The sequence below is a fragment of the Cyprinodon tularosa genome, unplaced genomic scaffold (genome assembly GCF_016077235.1).
Source record: "Cyprinodon tularosa strain WSP-4 unplaced genomic scaffold, ASM1607723v1 ctg390, whole genome shotgun sequence".
Taxonomy (NCBI): domain Eukaryota; kingdom Metazoa; phylum Chordata; class Actinopteri; order Cyprinodontiformes; family Cyprinodontidae; genus Cyprinodon; species Cyprinodon tularosa.
Genome location: NW_024039108.1, coordinates 751,598 through 773,571, shown reverse-complemented (window position 1 = coordinate 773,571; position 21,974 = coordinate 751,598). Strand labels below are relative to the sequence as shown.

General features: G+C 41.4%; 1 protein-coding gene across 6 annotated transcripts in view; it reads left to right on the top strand.

The window, feature by feature from the left end:
• The window catches only part of chd6 (chromodomain helicase DNA binding protein 6), a 109,020-nt gene that overhangs the window by 17,633 nt on the left and 69,413 nt on the right, over positions 1-21,974 (top strand). For all 6 annotated transcript variants that reach the window (XM_038297540.1, XM_038297539.1, XM_038297538.1 and 3 more), the window contains exons 2-4: positions 3,882-3,931; positions 19,104-19,713; positions 19,960-20,074. In XM_038297540.1, the coding sequence (XP_038153468.1) occupies positions 3,902-3,931; positions 19,104-19,713; positions 19,960-20,074 (755 nt within the window). In that variant the 5' untranslated portion in view covers positions 3,882-3,901. The remainder of the gene's footprint in view (positions 1-3,881; positions 3,932-19,103; positions 19,714-19,959; positions 20,075-21,974) is intronic.

The window sequence follows — 21,974 nt, the reverse complement described above, 5'->3', positions numbered from 1 at the left end:
AGAAGAGTTCTGCCTTTTAAGACAGGGAAGTATAGCAGTTAAAGTTGCTGCTTGAGAAAATACTGAACCATAGAGATAAAAATAGCCCTGTGATTCAAATTATAAATTGTATTTGGAATAAAAATGAGAGAACTAGGGGTGCTAAAAAACACATCCTCCAAAGACAGATATTTACATGGGAATGTGGCAGATAATTAATTGACATATTACTGATCTTGCTGGATTTTATTCTGCTTTACTTCCATAAATTGCAGGATCTTCTTTACTTTATCTTCGCCAGAAGATTTAAACTTTAAAAGCCTTGCCCTCATAATTTGCAAGTTAATTTATTTATTAAGTAAATGTAAACGCTACTTAAGCTAATTCAAATGAAATTAAAAGTAAAATAAGTAGCCAACCTTATCACTGTCTGTAACCTACTAACACGGTAAGGAAAGCATCAGATGAGCTACCTGAGAAACTAACGTTACGTTTCCCCACTATAAAACCAAACAAACATGGTGGTTCCGTGCCATGTTAATTTCTTTTGAAAAAAGTTGCATTTTATCACTTTTTTCGCTTTACAAAGCGCAGGCTATTTTAATTATTGTGATCAATTTGCGCCGTCAATCCCGGTGCATGCGCGCTTCATTTGCAGTCTGGACGCTGAGGCTCCGACTGCAGCTGAGAGGGACTCCTGCGGGAGCGGGGGGAGGCGCCCCACGGCAGAGTAGGAACGATACATGCTTTCACGTAAGAGTCTCCAAAAGCCGCAAGTGAAAACGAAAAAAGTCGCCAGATTTGTCGCTAGTCGCTTTTTTGAAAAATAGTCACTGGAGGGGTCTGAAAAGTCGCTGAGTTGGCAACACTGCTCCTGCGGCGCTGACTCGCTCTGCCATATTTTTTTTTCTTCCTCTTTCAGTCAAGAGGCAGTGATGACGGCGCGGCGGATGACGCAATAATCGCGCGACACAACTAATCGATGATGAAATTCGTTGCCAACGCTTTTAAAAGTCGATTTTTATCGATTTTATCGATTCGTTGTTGCAGCCCTAATTGGGATATTTTAATGTATCAATATTTTTTCCCTCGTCTTTAGAAGTTTTTAAATCTGTAAAAAAGAAGTTTTTGAGGAAGAAGAAGAAGTAGTATTTTTATTTTATTTTTTAGACTTTAGAAACTCAGAAGCTGATCAAATATCGGGTTAAATATCGGTGGGGTGGCCGATGTCCGATATTCAGTTTTAAGGCCGATACCGATAGGGGGCCGATTATATTGTGCATCACTAGTTTACAGTTGGGGCTGTAGCATCTGAGCATTTTTTCCTAAGGGGTTTTAACCATCTAGTGAACAGCCTGAGTGAGTTTGTAGTTATTTATAATCATGGTTGGAGAGTCCTTGGTGTAGTAAAGTGGTGGTGTGTTCATAATATGAGGTTATTGCTTTCTGGTATGGCTCATATGTAATTGCAGTGGAAAAAATCAATATTGGTTCCTAGAGATTAAATGCAAAAAAAGGGCAATCTTTGATGTTTTAAGCTGAATGTTAAGATCAGCAGAAAACGTGGAAAACTCCCTTTTTCCCTTTTCAAGGAACCTGCAGCACATTTTTTCCCGGTGAGGTTGATGTTTGATCCCTGGACTCCTGATTTGGATTCAATCGGTTGACAGTCAGAAGGTTGGAGTGAAAAACTGCTGCAACACGACTGCTTTTCTCCTCAGGAAGGTCCGGTCAGGCTTTCAGTTTATTTTGATTCTATAGCACTGATTGACAGCATGTCACATCAAGCAGGACAGCTCTGTCCCGGGCCCATAAATATATAAAATAAAGTCCTGATCGATCAATCTCTGGAACCAAGAGAAACATATTTAATCGTTAATTAAGTGAAAAATATTTCATTATTTATTTATTAAGGATAAAAAACTATTTTGATTTAATGCAAGCATCTCAGGTAACATTTAAATGTTAATATATTCAAAATAGAGATTTTTGCATTTTTTATTTAATGAAATATGCTGCATGTTTGGCTTTCCATACCTGCTTTAGTCACATTTGATCCCTTTTATAATGTTCTGGTCAAAATCTTTCTGAAGCAGTTAATGCTGTGCGATAGGATTGTCTATTTATTCACGTCCTCCGCAGCATTGTTCATCATAACTTCATCAACAAAGATGGGGAAGAAACCCTTGACAGAGACTGTGATAAACACAAACATAAATCAGAGCGCTTTAAGCTATGACCAGCCTCTCAGGCTTTTGCAGGGTTGGTTGATCTAAAGTTCTGTTCAATCTAAAGCTGTTCCTGCAACTTGAGGTGGCCTCTTCGGTTGAGATCCGCTGCACCCTTAATGTTAAAGTGATGGAGCTGCTGCCTGACCGATTCAGCCCCCTACATCCACTGTATATACTACGTTTCCTCCTTTGTGCATCTTCTGTTTGTTAATAAGAGCCGATTTCACAAGTGTATTTCTTCATTGCACTGGAAAAACTAGAAATAAGAAAACAATTTCTTTTTTTACCCTTAATTTGAGCAGGTAAATGAGGTGCCAATGAAATGAGTATTTTACTAATAAAATAAGATAATTGGATAATATGCACTTGAAATAAGACAATACAATTGCGTTTTTCTTATTTTGAATGTAAATTGTCTTGTTCTGTTTGAAAAATGTCTCTTTTTTTCCTCCTCAAACCAAGAACAAATGCACTTATTTTAAGAAAAAATGACCTATCTAGATTTGCAAACACTGGAAAAACAATCTAGAAATAGGTTAAAAAAAAGTCTTAAATATATTTACTCTTAATTTAATTGAATATATCCTCAAGGTTGCTTTTTGGTACTTTAATTTTTTGGCTTGAATCTAAAAAGTTATATGTAGAGAATCTGTTTCTCTGCTCCATCATGGAGCTATTTGGATCTGAAGACGCCTAAATCCGTCCTTCACAGTCAAAATACGGAGCCGAGCTATTTTTGGCTCCGGTCCGGCCAGGTCAAGATCCACAATTGCAATCTCACCCAACAGGAAAAAGAACAACGAGAAGATCTGGTTTGTTAAATCAAAATGTAGTAATGATATATTGGTAACTACAAATGAAAGCATAATTCTTATATATTCCCAAAAACTAAGACCGTTCAATTGAATAATTGGATACAGACTATTGGTACTTCACATACCAGGAAGCAGGTTTCTCATGTCAATCAAAATATTTATTTTATACCGAGAGGCTTAAAAGTTTAATCAAATCCAGTCAAAACTTCCAAAAGCGCATCTTACAACTTTAAAACAAACTTGTTATCACAGGCAGAGATGAAGAAATCTTGAGTTTGGAAGCAGAGAACAAACATAGTTCATAGAAACCATGGAAGATCCTGGTATCCCTGTTACAAAAATCCACAACAAAAGGAAAATATTTGGGCAGAAGCTGAACATATGCTGGATGCTGAAATTAAGCGTTCATTTCCGCATGTTTTGCTCCTATGAATTTAATAATGATAACGCTCATGCTCTCCTCGAGCTCCGAGGAACTCAGAGTGCAGCAGGAAGGGAGGAACAGCGGAGGCTGTAGGCTTTTCTCTGTGCAGGAGGTCTGGAGCTAAGCGCTTACAGAGGATGTGGGATTCTGCTATTCCCATTGGTGCAAAACCTTGTCATGTCAATGTTTGTATCACAAACAAAAGTAAATATTTATCTATTTTGGACCTGTCAAAATTTATAAAATATTTTTGTTTTCATTATAAGTTTTTAATCTGGGCCACTGTGGATGTTGGTGAACAAATTGTTTCTATGGAAAAAAGTAGCTATGACCTTTATTTTCATAAAGGTTAGATTTTTTTAATCTCTGATGGTTTCTTACTTGCCTACAACATATTTGGATAATAATCACTTTTTTTTTTCATTTTAACAGATGCTGTGAACGGAGAGAAGATGAAAATCCTCAAGAAGGACAAGCAGCAGGTTTGTACTTTCACCAAACATGAACCGAGACGTGTTGAACTGCATTTAACCTTCATCTTAAAGGAAAAGTCCGGTCAGCAAGGAATAACCATGGATCATTATTTATACCTAAAACTAATATGTTCGTGGTGATTTAATAAATTTAGCATTAATCAGTGAAAAAATAAAAACAATAAAGTCTGGGAGCGGCCATTTTTGCCCAAATATAGTAACCCCTCCCTCCTGCCATCTTCCGGCAGTGACGTCACGGTGCGGTAAGCCTAGCGCCATTCTCCCGGCTTTACAAGCTAAATCAATGGGAACTACTAGACACATCTGCAATCAACAACAATTATTGAAGATTTCCAGAGGACTTCACCATTGAAATTCACCAGAGCTATAGTGAAACTGACAATGCCCACGTGCATGGCAGCTGGATGTTGGAATACATAGAGTAAAAGTAGAAAAAAAGAGTTGTTTCACCTTTCCGATTCCTGATCCTCCACGGACGGGTTCATCGTTGGATTGCTAGCTTAAAAAGAGGATTTACCATCGAACGTCTGGCCAGAAAAAAAACAACGTAATATGTAGCCAACATTTGGAAGAAGAATGTTTTCAAGATGACTTGGATAATAGTGCGTTGTGACAAACACCAGATACAGCACTGGGACTTGATCAAAGCAATTCTATTCAGTTTATTTCTATAGCGCCAATTCACAACAATGTCATCTCAAGGCACTTTACAGTTCACCAGATAATCCAGTCAAACTGATTCAAAGTTTTTCGATTGCCTTCGACTCATTGACTCGAAGGCAATCCCTCACACTAAGCATGCTTGTAGCAACAGTGGAGAGGAAAAACTCCCTTTTAACAGGAAGAAACCTCCAGCAGAACCAGGCTCAGTGTGAGCGGCCATCTGCTGAGGCTGACAGAAACAGAGATACTAAAAGGCGGCCCCATCCACACCACGGTGCGGCTTCAACAGCCGATACCGCACCGTGACGTCACAAACCAGTAGGTGACAGTAGTGTTCTGTGACAAACATGGATGCCTCCAGTAAAGAACATTCAAATGAAAATTACTCTTAATTAAAAACACTTATAATTTATTGAACAGTATGTAATAATTTCATATTTAAAGTACTTTCAGAAGTTTGAATTCTGAATATGACCGGGCTTCTCCTTTAATGTTAGATATCTGGTACATTTCCAGCATTTCCACATCATTGCTCAGTTGTGAATTCCATGTTTTCTTTTGGTTTGTCTGCTTGTTTTGCTGCTTCACTCTTGCTGTTTTTCTGTGGATATGTTTGATGTTCAGCTCAGATTTGGATGATACTTGTTTGCTATCATGAGTCAGTGTGAAACTAAAGGATGACTCAACGTTTTTAGTGGGTATCCTGGAGGTGTCGTTACGCCGTCATATCAGTCAATCTGGTTCACAGGACTAAATAAATCTATTAATAATTATTTTCAGAGATCTGAGGAGGTTATGATGTGTGTGGCAGCTCAGGATTGTGCATCATTGTAGAAAATATATTTTAATAATGGACAAAGTGAAGAATCTGAAGATGGTGAGAAAAAAGATTAGTCAAAAACTAGTGCACCAGTTTTAGGTTTCAGACAATAGTTACTTTTTTTAATTACACAATACACCTTCTATATACAGGTAAAAGCCAGTAAATTAGAATATTTTGAAAAACTTGATTTATTTCATTTCATTTATTTCATGCATTCAAAAGGTGTAACTTGTACATTCATATATGGTATCGTATATCAATGTTATCTTTCCGAACTTACTGAGGAAGATAAGATCAATGGATAAAATTGGTTTCACAGCTAAGTATTGATTAGATAATACTGTAAAATTAAGGGAATTGAGTCTGATTAATCGCTGCACAACTGGTGAAACATGACACCTGTTTGAACTTTTGTTCTGTGTAAAAGACACCTTTCCGCAGCCTCAAACAGACCAAAGAGCTGCTGAACCAGGCATGGGAGAGGGAATCTACAAGACAGAAGCGGGTGCATGTAAATAACTCAAAGTTAAAAAATGGAAGACATACAAGACTATTAATGATCTCCCTCCACACGGATCTTGTGTGGTCGAAAAGATCATGAGAAAAACGAACAAAAATCCCAGAACTCCGAAGGCTACATCACTAAAGCGCTACGCTTAGAGGAACTCGCATCCTGCAGGGGCAGGTGAGGCCGCCTGCTTAAGACAGAACCTGTCCAGGCCTGTCTGAATTTTGCCTGTGAGCTAATGGATAATCCAGAGGAGGACTGGAAGGATACCACGTGGTAAATGAGGCCAAAAAATAACTTTCTGACATGGACAAAGTGACGAAGAAAGCCGAGTTGCGTCCCAAGAAGCACAGTAGTGGAAACATCATGCTCTGTGATGTTTTTTTTCTGCCAAGGCAGAAAGATGTTTAATACGTGTTAAGGAAAGATGAACAAGGCCATGCATGGGGAGATTTTAAGCCCAAACCTCCTTCAATCAGTGAGAGCATTCAAGATAGAAAGTGGCTGGGTCTTCCAGCATGAACATGATCCAAAACATTGCCAATAGAGTAGCTCCTTCAAAAGCTTCCCAAGGTACTGGAGTAGCCTTGCAAATCTCCAGACCATAGAGAATAAGTGGAGCGAGTTGAAAGTTGGCGTTGCCCAGACACAGCCCCAAAACGGTACTGCTCCAGGGGAGATCTGATGGAGTAATGGGACAAAGTATCAGACTGACTGGAAGTGTTTGACGTTTGTCATTGGCAACAGAAATTTTTTAAAATTATTATTTCAAGCTTGAATATATGAAAATGATATTTTCATTGACCTGACACCACATGTACAGCAGGGGTTGGTAATCACCTGTTGTTAGTAACCAGAGACGAAGAAGAAGTGTAAACACGGTGGCTAGGCTAATGCTTAGCAGATCACAAGCTATTTACTTCAAACTGTAATACTGACAATATGCTGCCTTTTTCATAAATTATAGCTACATTGTCAAAGCAAACACAACGACAAGATATGGTGGTATGTAGGGATGGAAATGAAAAACCGGTTCTTGTTCAGAACCGGTTCTTTGTGTTCTAATTCCATGGCACCGTTTGGCAGCTCAATTAACGGTTCTTTTAACGGTTCCAGGCAGCACCAGAGCCTAGTGATGGGCAGCACCACCTACGTAACTTGTTCTTTTTCTATGCAAGATACGTGAAGTTTTTACGCTAGCTATGTGACATTTTTTACGCAAGTTACACACATGGCATTCAGAAAGCAAGGACGTGGGCGTAAGTCTAGAAAAGCAAAACAATAAAATGTTTATAATAACAGAGGAAGTAAAGAACATTGCCAGACGCTCACATCCGGTGTGCGCTACGCTCACAGAGTAACAGCTGTAAATTGGCCAAAGTGAGAAGGTTTGCCCCTTTGCTTAAAAAAATCTGGATATTCTTTAATAAGAAGTGCATTTGGTTCTTTTGTTTGCTTTTCTTGTTTTTTAGTTTAATAATACTAATCTCTCTGAGGTGGTAATGTTCTGGTGTTGTTGACAAAAACTGTACTTAATTCTGTTGCTGTACATTTTTAAATTGGCATATTTTATTTAATTAGTTAAATGAAATAAGTTAATTAATAAGAAAATATGTTTTCCTCATGCTGTAACTCTATGATACCTGCATTTTGTTCATATATAGGCTATCCTTACTGGCACCCGTGAAATAATATAGTTTTTTTCTCTCAACATGTATAAATATATGCAGGGGTGGATTTAGGAAATTTGGGGCCCTAGGCAAAGACAGGCAGGGGGCCCTCTGAACTCAGAAGACAACACATAAAACACACCCATTCTACAGATAGAGAAATGTTAATAGAATAGACATACATTATCTGTTCTAGGTTGTGTCCCTCTCTTCTTGTCCCTTTTCTTCTGGTTTTCCTCTCTGTTTTATACTCAGCTGACTTTTCATGCTGTCTCAAAAGGAATGAAAGATTTTTTTCAATCACTAAACTCACTTAGCTGTTTGCTTCTTCTTGTGTTTCCAAAAAGGCAAAAGTAAATAACACAGTCCTTCTTTTCACTGCAGACAAGCCATGATCTGCTCATCTGTTCTCCATTTTTCATTTGAATGAAATAATAGCTGCATGAATCATGACAGCAGACAAGATAGAGGAGAGCAGGAGGCGGGGTTACCAATCTACTTGCTCTGGAGAGCAGAGTTCGCTGCTTTTAAATGTTGTTGCCAAAGTCTCCAGTAGCAGAAAAAGTCGCTACATTTGATACTAGGCGCTGAAAATTGGCTAAATATAGCAACATAAGTGGCAACACTGCTCTTCACACCGTTTGTTTTCAAATGGTTTGCTGCTATCTGTTTGGACCTTTCTGAACATGTGCAGCAAATGGACTGATCCAATATGGACACTGAAGGGGGAGGGGGGGGGGGGGCTGAGACACACCTAATATTATCAGCGTTCTGATGGCATTTTAGCGAAAGGATTTTTATCAAAAACATAATTACTGTACTCAAATAAGGAATAGTCGTATTAACTATGCATGTAAACACAGTTTTATGGGGCCCCCATGAGCTTGAGGCCCTAGGCAACTGCCTAGTATTGCCTAATGGTACATCCCCCCCTGCATGTACGTTTAATGTACCGGACCCGGTCCAGGACTCCGATTCCCGTCTCTCCAAAGGAGCTCTTCTTCTCTTCTTGTAGGAAAGAAGGATAGAAATGACGTCGTGACTTGGTTTGATTCTGCGGAGGCTTGTTGATGCTACAGAAAGCTTGTTGGGAATGGAAACATGTCGAAGCATGTTCATTTGGTGGAGTTTTCTCTTTGTAGTCTGAAGGGTCTGCTCTCTTATGCAGAACTTCAGCTTATCTTTGTTAAAGCAGAACAATCAGCAGCAGCGACAGATGTGTTCAATAAAAAAGGCAGAAGATATTCAGACATGTTCATTTCCCCTCTGTTAGCCTTAAATGTCCTTCATATCACAGAGTGGAGGTAATTACTGAAGTGACCTGTGGTCCAGATTGCGTCGTCAGTCGGCTGTTTTGATCCGTTTGTGATGCGGTCCAGTTTCTAGCTGACGTCTGGAGTTTGATTCTGATTCACTGACAAACTATCTGGGACGAAGCTGCTGACATTTAGCTCCACGTCAGAAGCAGAGGAGGAGGGTTGCCATGGTGACCACGTGTTTACGCCTGCCTCCCGCATCCCAAAAGCGCTGCCTGGCTGGCACGGGGAGCCAGTTTCCATGGCAACAGCCTTGATACCCGTTCCTCAAGCGGACTGATGATGAGGCTGCGTGCCTGTGTTCCTCATCAGCTGGTTTTTGGTCTTAATTGTAGAACCTTCTGGGCCGATGATCCAGAACCTCACGCCTGGGGGTTCTGGTTTGGGTCAGGGTTCGCTGAGGTAAAGGTTCAACTAAAGGCTGGGCTGTTCTGATCCGAGGCCAGCTTAAGAAGATCCTGCTTGTGTGTCGGAGCGATGCACGTCTGCATGGCTCTCACGGCACCAGCGGGTCCCACGTTCTGCATGAATGCATCTGCTGCCTGGAGGGTTATCAACAGCAGGTATTATGGGCTGCTTTGATATGGACTCAATTTTGCACCATTTTTTTTTTTGTCAAAACCACTTTTTTTTTATGGAAACTTGAAAAAAATAGAAAAGAAATAAAACTTTGAAAAACATTTTAAGCAAAAGTATTTTAGAGTAATCTACAGAAGAGGATTAGGGCCACTGAAAATATAAAAAAGTTAACTGATTTTTTAATTTTATTTCAGTATAATATGAGAAAAAAGACTCAGAATCCTGACTAATCTCAGATTTTTGACTGAATTCTGAAAGCTAACAAACATGTTAGCATCAAGGCATAGCCATGTCTGTTTTAGAGACTAGCTCACTTGTTTTAATCACCTTCTGTTTTTCCATTAATGAAACGGCATCACCAGGGACCCCTCAGGCTAATAAAAGGTCGCCTAATTCCATCATTTTCCACCAATGTGGTACTGACCCTCCCGAACAACTCACAGCTTTGTCAGTGATGCCACATTTCTACTTTCAGGATGCCCATTTACTTTAATATCCAAAATTCTGAGATTAAAGTCAGTTTTCTGAGATTAAAGTCAGTTTTCTGAGATTAAAGTCAGTTTTCTGAGATTTTAGTCAGGATTCTGACTTTTTTCTCATATTATACTGAAACAAAATTTGAAAATCAGTTAACTTTTGTTTTTTTTTTCAGTGGCCCTAATCCACGTCCGTAGTAATTTTTTACTATCTCAATTCAATTCAGTTGATTTCTATAGCGGCAATTCACAATATCTCACGGCACTTTACAGAGACAATTCACCCAGATCATACAGTCACATTGAGTCAACATTTTCTATCTGAGGAAAACCAGTTCATTGCATCGACTCATTGACCTGAATACAATTCCTCACACTAAGCATGCTTGTAGCGACAGTGGAGAGGAAAAACTCCTTTTAACAGGAAGAAACCTCCAGCAGAACCAGGCTCAGTGTGAGCGGCCATCTGCTGAGGCCTACTGTTCTCATAAGCTATTTTCCTTTTTTTTTCCCTTTTGGTATCCATGGTTCGACACACACCAGCCACTTTGTGTGCCTGGAACCGCGTTGTGCTAAAACATGTGCTGCAGGCCATGACCACTGATCTCCACGCCTGTGACGCAACTTTTCCTTGAAATAAATTTTTACACTTATTGTTTAAATGTATTTATTATAGAATTGGAAAAAATAATGAACGTTTGTTTGACCTCCTGCATACCATATTAAAATAAACAAAAAAAATAATTTTCATAGATTTTTGAGAATTTTTGATCTAACATGAAAAATGCAGATCAGTGGGAACCGTGAGGATCCATAACGGCGCTGATGTTTCTGAAGAAGCTGCATCCAGCCAGTTGGAGGCTGAACGTTGGAATCCTGTCAGGAATTTTCCATCATCCAAACTATCTTACCCAGTGCTCCCCGTAATTCCTGTACTGGGCCCGGTCCGCTCACGCTCACAGCACATTCTCTTCATCTGGTGAGTGCAGAAACGTGCCACAGCTTGTGAGGGTGACACCGGAGCAGAAAACCATGTGGACAATGAGCCGCCTCTCACTTAATGTGCAGATGGACGGAGCTCACATAACAGCAAACAAAACACGCTCCGACCCGTCGTCTTTGTGTTTTCAACACTGCTCCTCTGTGATGCTGAAGGAGTTTCTCTGCAGATTAAAGGCTTTTTAAAAATGTTATCTGGTTATTTTTGGTCAGAACTTTGGTAATTTACTCCAGCAGGCTGGTTATAAACCTTTGAGCTGAACCCAGACTGACTGAGAGACAGAATCAGTCTTTTTTTTTTTTGCCTAACTAGCTTTTCCACCTCTGGATAAATTAAAATCTTGTTTCCTGTCTGCTTCTTTGCGCTCCTTGGGATGAGTGGATCCAGTCAGATCATCCGGTTTTACTGAATTCAATTCAAATCAGTTTATTTATATAGCACCAATTCACAACACATGTCATCTCCAGGCAGTTTACCAGATGATACAGTCAAATTGATTCAAAGTTTTCTATCTAAGGAAAACCAGTTGATTGCATCGACTCATTTGACTCGAAGGCAATCCCTCACACTAAGCATGCTCGTTGAGACAGTGGAGAGTAAAAACTCCCTTTTAGCAGGAAGAAACCTCCAGCAGAACCAGGAAACAGTCCAGGAAACACACAGCCAGGCAGATGAGCTCCGAGCCAGCTACCATGTCAGAGGATGAAGAGAGCACATCCAGTCAGTCACAGTCAGAGAAACAGGACTACACTGAAAAACTCCAACATCTTTAAACAATGTTGATGTTGACGGCAGCAGAACAGCTGATATTTCTCTCCAGGATGGAGTCACAGCCAAACAGAAACAGATGAGGCAAAGCTACTATGAGAAAAAGCAGAGAGAGCAGAATGGGATAATAGAGACAGAATGAAGCAGAATGATGAAAAAGGGGTCCCTATGTCCTCCAGCACTCTAAGCCTATAGCAGCATAATTATGGAGATAGCTAAGGATAACCTGAGCCAATCGAAGTATAAGCTTAATCAAAAAGGAAAGTTTTAAGCCTACCCTTAAAAGTAGACAAGGTGTCTGCCTCACAGATTAAATACAAATGAATGAATACAACCATTACTCAGACCATGAGCAGTAACAAGGTTCTGATCCATCTTTAAGCCCCATTCATTAGCCCCAAAACGACACCAGGAGGAACTGAGCGGTTAAAAACACACCGATTAGAAGGAGCGCTTGTGCTCGAGATCACATGATGTTTTCTTTGGTTTATTAATGTCAGATTGAGAATAGTGTAACATTTATTATCATGCTGTCATTTTATCATGCAACTGGAGAAACAAAAAGCAGAATCCGCCTGAAGAATTGGCCCTAAAGGATCAGTGGTGAACAGGTTACTCTCTGCTCTTTTTTTAAAAGCAGCACTTAGCTTTTCTTCTGACTGTAACTTTAAGCTGCGACCAGCTGTTGCTTTATGAGCAGCCTCCTTTCTACACCGCCTGCATCCAGTAATCTTTCTTTCATTCATCAGACGCTGAAGTTGGAGACATTGTGGGTACAGCTCATTCAAAACGAGGACGATTGGTGACGTTGTCAATCATGCTAATTTTTTAGCTCTGCGTTGAGCAGCTGAAGAGCTCAGTTTCCTGTCTGTGGTTGACATGGTTGCTCATTGTTCGCCTCGAATCCCCATCACTGACAAAGCTGTCGGGAGAGACTGAGGCATTTATCCAAATACAAAAAATATGTTAAAATGTTATATCACCATTATGGAGCACACTTATATCGCTATATATATATATATATATATATATATATATATATATATATATATATATGCTGAATTTTCCGATAAAAGTTAATTGGATTCGCCAACAGCCTTCCAAAACCCTTATCCCTCAATCTCTATTATTAAAAATTTTGAGAATTTAAAATTAAACTTCTTAATCAAAATAATTTAATTGTAAATTGGCTGTTTGTTGTTTTTATTTGTTTTTCTACATATTCTTTTATCTTTTGCTTTTCCAGATCCCATCGTCCTTTCTTCTTGATAAGGGCAGCAGCAAAAAGATTATAGAAAAAATGGTCACACAAATGTAGACCTTAGAAGAATAAAAAAAAAAAACATAATAGTGAAGAGTAATAGTGACATTTTTAAAATAAAATCTAAAGGAACAATAATAAAAAAACAAAAAAAATGTTGGAAAATAAAAATGTCTCAATTTCAAGTTCCTGAACATCCAGACCAGTTTAAACCAGATACTTCTTTGCTTCCTGTATGAAGACTTTGGTGATTGTTGGTGATCATTTGGGGTTGTCGGTTTAAACCGCAGCTCTGGCTCTCAGTGTCATTGTGTCTTTGAGCTAGACACTTTAGTCGAATTGTTACTGATGGCGGTCAGATGGCCCGGTGGCCGGCCCCTGTGAACGGCAGCCTGGTTTCTATCAGTAAGCCCCAGAGCGGCTGTGGCTAAAGTTTAGCTCACCACCATCAGTGTGATTGGGTGGACGGCTGAATGTGGTGTAGAATAAAAGCTGGCTTATACTCAGAAACCAGGTCATCTGGGTGTTTGTCGTAGTGAACGCACATATGCCCCTCTCTAAAATTGTTGGATAACCGCAGACGGTGCCGCAGACAGGAGGCATCCGATTGGTCAAATCTGCATCCGCTCTACACTATAGGCATTTCCTGTTTGGTACCTTACCGGCTTGTTTTGTTTGTATGACCACCATTTTGGAAAGCGACTCGTGAAGTTGGACCAGCTAGAAGATCGAGGCTGACTGTAAGGAGATGATGCCGTCTGCTCATGCGCTCTTTGTTATCAGAGAACCGTGCCAGAAGTGAACCGCGCCGAGCCCTACTGATGAAGTAGTACCATGTTAGCGCGGTTCGATTGTGTTGCTGGCGGGTTCCGGTTCAGTTTTGCATACAATTTACACTCCACAGTTATCTTGGTTCCTGTGCTCGGCACGGTTTCAAAACGGTAGTGTAAATGGGGCTAATGATAGGTGCTTGGTGGAGTTAAGGGGGACGCGGAGCCTTTTGCGAGAAAATGTCAAAATGTATTTAACGTCCTCAGACGGAGAGATAGAGCTCTGACTGGGCCAAGCTCAGTACATACATTTGTACAACAACTCCCAATACACACATTCTCCCTGGAAACTATCCCACCCTTACACAAAGAACTTTCTCACACAAGAACATTTGGTTATTCCCAAGAAAAAACACTTCAATTCATCAAGTACATACATTTTAGCCAGATAATAAGGTCTCCCGTTTCACAGCATGAAGGAGGCTGGGTGAACTCAGTCTTATCTCTCATGACCCTCCCTTCACCCTTGTATAGTGTAGAGAGGCAACTGCTTTCTGTGATCCCCAATCTTAACTCCCTACATAACCCCAGCATACAGACTGGTACAAGACTTCTAAACAATCACCCCTATCTTGGTAGAGGAAAGGCACACACAAAATATATTATCTCACAAATAGGCCAAGGAAAAATATGCTTCCACAGTTTGGTTAGAAAGACCTCCTGTCTAATGCTCCACGACTAAAGCGTATCTGCAAAGGTTCGCGTTTGAATCCGCTGTCTGAGTCCAAACACAGACTGGCTTCATGGTGAATGTCGTAAATGTTTTTCTTTGCTGTCTCCTGTGCATCAGTGGATGCTGAGCTGCAGAAGCTTCACATTTAGACTGAGTTCTGCCTGATTTAACCTGGCTGCGTCTGATCTTATCTGGCTGCTGGTAATTCAGGCTCCTCTGCATGTTGGATCCAAATGGATATTTGCCCACATGCTGCAATGACCTTGAGGTCCTCCAACTGGCCATGAATATTTATGATGATGAGCGTTTCTGCAGATAACGGAGAGGATGCAGCGCTGCGATCGGATGCTGATGGATGTTCCTACAGGAGCCATCGATCATGGTTTACCTCTCTGCTGCATGCAGGCAGGAAACACCTGCCTGGTCTTCTGCAGCACAGCTGATGTTCGTCACAGAAGCGCTGAAACGCCCGGCGGCAAAGGTTCTCCGGACCTGCCTGGCAGCTGCTGCTTTAGGTTATCGCAGTTTGAGCAAATGTTTTAGCAAACAGTGTTTCCTGGAAGAGGAAATTCTGCAGAGATGTTTAGAAGACTGGATGATTGATTTGCATTGAAAATGTTTCACAGAAAAGAATCCTTGCTTTGTTTCCCTGTGGAACTGACACTGTTGACAAAATCTTTTGGCATCTGCTGGTTGATAAAAGATGAAGCATTTAGTCATTTCTCCTCCTCTGGCTTATTCTATCACCAGAAACACAAACTTGACTCATTTCAAGAAGAGATGCCCCGCTACTGATGCTCTATATCAGTGCTTTGTAACCTCTGTGATAAACAGCAAATGTCATATCAAACATTTCATATAAATAAGCTGCTTTGTTTGGAGCAGCAAACCTCCTCTGCTCTTAGAAATTGAACTTTATTTATCTCACAATGGAGAAATTTAGTCTCTGCATTTAACCCATCCCCTTGGGGAGCAGTGGGCTGCCATTGTGCGGCGCCCGGGGAGCACTTTGAGGTGAAGGGTCTTGCTCAGGGACCCAGAGTGGAGGCTGTTGGGATTGAACCTGGTACTTGCAACCTCCTCAGAGCACAAGCGAGTCTTTACTCTTTACTGGGATTGCTGCCCGGTAAAGAGTCAATGCACTGATGGTCTACTAATCAAGGAATGCTGCACAGTAGATTCAATGCAGTCATGGTCTACTGTTGAGGGATTGCTGCAATGGGAAAAGTTAATGAAATCCTGGTTTATTTCTGGGCAGTAGTCTATGATTTATACTTTCCCATCTTGATGAACAGGTAGATTTAAAACTTTCATACCCAGCAACAGGGGTGTGGGAAATAATTGTTTTGGCGATATATCGTGATATTCGGCTGCCCAATATAACATCGATCTTTCACTTCTTAGTATCTATAAAAAAAAAAAATGGTTACATAAAACATTGATGGGAAAATGGGCTACCTCTGCACCCCCACTCTGGCAGAAAGCGCTGTGGAGCGCTCTAACTGTGCGTGCAGCACCAAATCTGTATTTGAGGCAGTCACAGTGGAAGAAAACCCCAAACAACATGGATAATAATACCTAATCAATATTTTCTGATGAAAATATACAGCACTTGCTGTTTTATCTCATCATTTGATTTTGATAGCTGGGGAAAATATGGCATTATATAGTGATACTGCAATATCGTGATAATATCGTATCGTCACCCAAGTATTGCAACATGCATCGAATCGCAACACTCATGCCAATACTCACCTCTACCCAGCATCTGAGTCAATCTCTTCATGACTGAACTGAACTGACTTCATATTCACCTTTTGATGCAATGAGCTTTGAGGCAGCAAGCATATGGCGACAGTGGAGAGGAATGGCTCCCGTTAGGTAGGAAGAAGTCTCCAGCAGCATGAAAGTCAGACTCTGGATGCGCTGGATCAACTAGCTGGAGCTGAGGGACACAGAAGCTCCCAGAATGACTGGAGACTTTTGAACTGAGCAGGTTTATAATAGATCATCCCCCACTCTTTGCTTTGACTGCTTCATAGGGCTGGGCGATAATTCAATAACGATATATATCGATCGATAGACGTGTGGCGCAATAGAAAAAAAGAAGGTCGATAAAAGTTCGATAAAAAAGAAACGCAGTTTTCCTTCCTTCTCATTGTAGCCTAGCTTGTAGGTTTATGCTAGTCACTGCTTCCTCCCAACCAATCACAATCGTGGACCCAGGCACGCCGTCACCAAGCGCCGCCCTCTCAAACCACAACACAGAGCACATGAAGATGTGCAGCAAGGAGAGGCGGAGGAAATTGTTTCAAAGAAGTTTGGCAGTATTTCGGTCATGGCAAGTCGGACAAAAAACAAACCACAGTCATCTGTAAAATGTGTCGGGAACCAGTGAAAACGAAGTCTGATAACACAACCAACTTTTTTTTTTTTTTCTATCATCTCAGCCGCTCACAGCCGCAGGAGTACGAGCTGTGTAGGCCCCGGTGCGGCTCTCCTCCGAGGAATCTTCGGGAATTTCGGGAAAATATATATATATTTTCAGTGCTGGGGGGGGGGGGGGGGGGGGGCATTTATTTATTTGTTATATTTATTTTGGTCACTTTTCTGGTAACTTTAGTTTATTCTTTGTCAGTTTTAACATAACTCAGGTCTCTTAAGTTATTTTTCTTTAAAACAATTCTGTTATGGTTAAAAAAGTTGGTTAAATAAAGATTTAATTTGAAGTCTGTGTTTGTATTTTTTATTAAAATTAAATCATTTAGCAATATTGTAAAAAGTCCAGGCAGAGCTGCACATAAAATATGGTTTCAAATCTTTTCAATAATTATCGATATCGATCAATATGCATTTTTTTTATCGATAAGCTTTTTTTCTATATCGCCCAGCCCTACTGCTTCATTTAAAGGTATAGTACACCCAAAACATGATTAGCATTCATTTTCTACTCACCCCCATGCTGAACAACACTCTGGAGTACTTTTTTGATATCTCAAATGCATCTGGAGATCTGGGAGGCTTCTTGCTGTCTGCTGACATTCAAATAATGGAGGTCTATGGCGCCCGAGGCAGAAAGGTCCATAAAAGTCCACAAAAAACGTGTCAATATTCCTCCATACTGCTCGTCCAATGTATTCCAAGTGTCCTGAGTGGGTAGCGTACATAATTTACTCGAAGCGAAGTCATTTAGAATGTTTTTGGAGCATAAAGGAGCATATAGCGTATATGATTTCCTAAAAGCGCGTTCACGACGCTACGGAAACCGCGGCAGACCAAACCAGATGAAAGTGCGCATTCAGCGTCTGCTCTGCCGATAATGCAAGCGTAGAAGAAGAAATGTGCTGTTTACCTGTGCAAAGAAAGAAACAACGAAAGAAATATGTCTGAGGACTTCAGTGTTGAGGAAGAGCATGAGTTCTTTGCCGAGCTGAATGCACACTTTCATCTGGTTTGGTCTGCCGCGGTTTCCGTAGACTCGTGAACGCGCTTTCAGGAAATCCTATACACTACTGTTTATGCTCTAAAAACATTCTAAATGACTTTGTTTCGAGTAAATTCTGGATGCTACCCACTCAGGACACTTGGAATACATTGGACGAGCAGTATGGAGGAATATTGACACGTTTTTTGTGGACTTTTATGGACCTTTCTGCCTCGGGCGCCATAGACCTCCATTATTTGAATGTCAGCAGACAGCAAGAAGCCTCCCAGATCTCCAGATGCATTTGAGATATCAAAAAAGTACTCCAGAGTGTTGTTCAGCATGGGGGTGAGTAGAAAATGAAGGCTAATCATGGTTTGGGTGTACTATTCCTTTAAAGGTGCTTCTCTTTAGGGGTGCAGTTTTGAAGAACAGAACATTTAAACATCCAGGTGGATTTATAGAATCTGCAGATCTGTTTGGGTTCAAACCTCAATCCAACAATGATTCTCTTTGTTGTGTTTCCGTGATACAGATGGTTTTAACACTTGTCCTGTCCGTGTCCTATGGCTGTTTGGGCCGTGTGATAAAGGCTGCAGCATCCTGCAGGTTGCTGGAGGATTATTCTGCATGTTAAGTGTTTAGTCACAGCATGATTCACACGGAAAAAACAGCACGTGCTCAGAATGGGACTTTTCTGCTTTCCGGCCACCGTTACTCCGATTCAAATCATAGTTTTTATTTATCTGCCCTCAGTTTATATTTCCTCTCATTACTCAACCTTTTTATTAAACACCAAAACTGTTTATTGTTATTTATTTACTTTTTATCCCACTGCCTGTTCTGGCTCCTCATTAAGTTATGTGAATGATTAATAATTTTTAGTTAGTTTAATTCTTTTGAATTTTTAATGTTTTTTAATTAAAGTGTTTCTACGTATTTTGTATTTTTATATTTAATCCTAAATTAAACAGTTTTTGATGATTTAACAGATTTTATTAATATTTTTTTATTTCTATATTATATATTCTAACATGAACTTTTTTTATGTTTACATTTTATTTTTCTCACTCTCTTTAGATCTTTCTAATTTTCCAACCTTTCAGCAGGTTGTCCAGTTGACCTGATGACCACATCCAGCTCAGTTGTTCTTGTTTTCCTGGTTTCAGATGTTCACTGGCCTCCTGAAGCACACACCGCCTCCGGCCTCCCCTGCTGCTGCCTCCTCGGACCAAGGTGGAAACACGCAAACCGTGGTTCCCACAATCCCCCGGGCACACCTGGTCGTCGGCTCCAAGGACCAGCTTCGGATCCTCACCCCTGTGGGAAGCTCTTCCGCAGCCAATCACTGCGCCGCCGTCGGCGTCGTGCACACCGCCAAGCACACGGCCGGCGCTCCCAGATCCCACGCCTCCATCAGCGAGGAGGATGAAGGAGGGGGCGGAGGAAGGGTGAAGAAGAAACGGAAGAAAAAAGACAAGACGCAGTGGGAGAAAGTAGGAGCAGAGGAGGAGGAGAAGGAGAGCAGCAAACCAAAGAAACAAAAGGAGGAGAGGGAGGCCACACCCGTGCTCACCCTGAGGAGGAGCAAGGAGCCAAAGGAGGGAAAAGACAGGAAAGAACGTCGGACAAAGGGAAAGGCTGGCAGGAAGGACGGCGGAACGGATCCGAGGAACGCGGTGAAAACCCCCGAACCCTCGGCGGTTCCTGTCAAAGTTCCAGGGAAAAGAGGACGGAAACCTAAGGTCAAAGTCCTCCCTCCTGCTGCGACCAATCAAGGTTGGTAGGAACGTCTCATTGGGCTTTTTTTAACCACTTCAGATTAGAGCTTCCACTTGTTCAGCTGCTGACTTCAGTTGTTGCACCTCGTTTTGCATTTGATCTGCTGTTAGTACAAACTGCTCCGGCAAACATGGAAACATGCTTTAAACTTCACATTATTACTATGATGGGTCTCCAACCTTAAACGACACTTGGTTCGACTAACCGATGTTAAAATCCTTTTCATCTTTCCAACCCCTGCAGCCGGGCCTCAAGTTAACAACACCCAGGCGGACCAGAACCATGGGAAGGGTCACGGCCAGGCCAACAGCAAGACTGCAGGCCCCACGGCGCCAAAACAGAGGGGCCGCAAACCCAAGTAAGAACTGCTGGGTCTCTACAGCAGGCCGCACTGGTAGGACCCTTAAGAAAGGTGGGGGGCGGGTGTAGACCGTCAGAGCATAGAGGGGAAGGTGGTGATGATGGACAGTTTGACAGAGCAGACGTTCTACATCTGCCATCACAGGTTGCTATCTCTGTCTGCTGGTGGGGCGGGAGTTCATGAGTTCACCTGCCAGTAAAGCAGACGTTTAGCTAGGAATATTTCATAGGGTGCACAGCTTGGGTTATCCCATCTTTAGCCTTTATGTGGCATTGGGGGGGGGGGGGGGGGGGGGGGGAATTTAGTCTCTCTGAAATTCTATTTCCTGTATTTCCTGGAATGCAGCTAACTTTTTGTCTTTGTTCCAACACTACTTTTGTTCTAATTATGGGAAGTATGTGTGAGGGATTAAAGTAATGCGGCCCCACGCCTGATTTCCGGCTCGTAGCGATTGTCCGTGGGTAAAAAGAATCCCTCGAAAATAAATTGACTTAAAAAAAAAAACAAAAAACAAGACAATCAAAATCCCTCTTGCGTTTGTCAGCCAATGGTAGCAAAGGAGCACTCTGAAACTAACAGTATTAGCCAATCAGAAGAAGAAGAGGGCAGGTCTTAGGTAGCAGCCATTTTACCCTAATATAGTAACCCCTCCCTCCTGCCATCTTCCAGCAGTGACGTCACGGTGCGGTAAGCCTAGCGCCATTCTCCCCGCTTTACAAGCTAAATCAATGGGAACTACTAGACACATCTGCAATCAACAACAATTATTGAAGATTTCCAGAGGACTTCACCATTGAAATTCACCAGAGCTATAGTGAAACAGTTCTGGCTGGGAAACCTGTCTGTAATGTGGGTTGGACCTTTTCCCGGCGGCGGCGCTCTGGTCCCTGAAATGAAATTACTCTGGTCTCCGCAGTAGGAGCCAGTTAAACAACCCAGACACACCTCTGCTTCATCACTAGCTGCTCCTGTCATCCTCTGTCGTGTTAAACACCAAACTAATCCTGAAATAGAAACTTAAGGAGTTTCCCTCAAAACGTAGCTTCCACACTGAAGAGCGTTCCAGCCAGCTCCCATTCACAGCTTGCTTTGTTCAGCCGGTGATCCAGTTTCAGGCTCAGCATATTTCCTCACGCTGACGGGAACCTTAAAGGAATAGTACACCCAAAACATGATTAGCCTTCATTTTCTACTCACCCCCATGCTGAACAACACTCTGGAGTACTTTTTTGATATCTCAAATGCATCTGGAGATCTGGGAGGCTTCTTGCTGTCTGCTGACATTCAAATAATGGAGGTCTATGGTGCCCGAGGCAGAAAGGTCCATAAAAGTCCACAAAAAACGTGTCAATATTCCTCCATACTGCTCGTCCAATGTATTCCAAGTGTCCTGAGTGGGTAGCATCCAGAATTTACTCGAAACAAAGTCATTTAGAATGTTTTTAGAGCATAAACAGTAGTGTATAGTATTTCCTAAAAGCGCGTTCACGAGTCTACGGAAACCGCGGCAGACCAAACCAGACGAAAGTGCGCATTCAGCGTCTGCTCTGCCGATAATGCAAGCGTAGAAGAAGAAATGTGCTGTTTACCTGTGCAAAGAAAGAAACAACGAAAGAAAAATGTCTGAGGACTTCAGTGTTGAGGAAGAGCATGAGTTCTTTGCCGAGCTTTTTTTTGTTTTTTTGGTCCAATATGGCTCTATGAGCAGTTTGTGTTACCGATCTCTGGTAAAGCCGTATGTTCGGGATAGTGGAGATAGCCATGGGTACGTGTTTAATGCCACTTTGCACTTTTGGCACTTCAGTATTATTGTGCTCCATTACCACAATCATTTTGTTGTTATGGATTTGTATAATATGTTATGATTCCAAGTCTGAAGACGTTTCACTTCCCATCC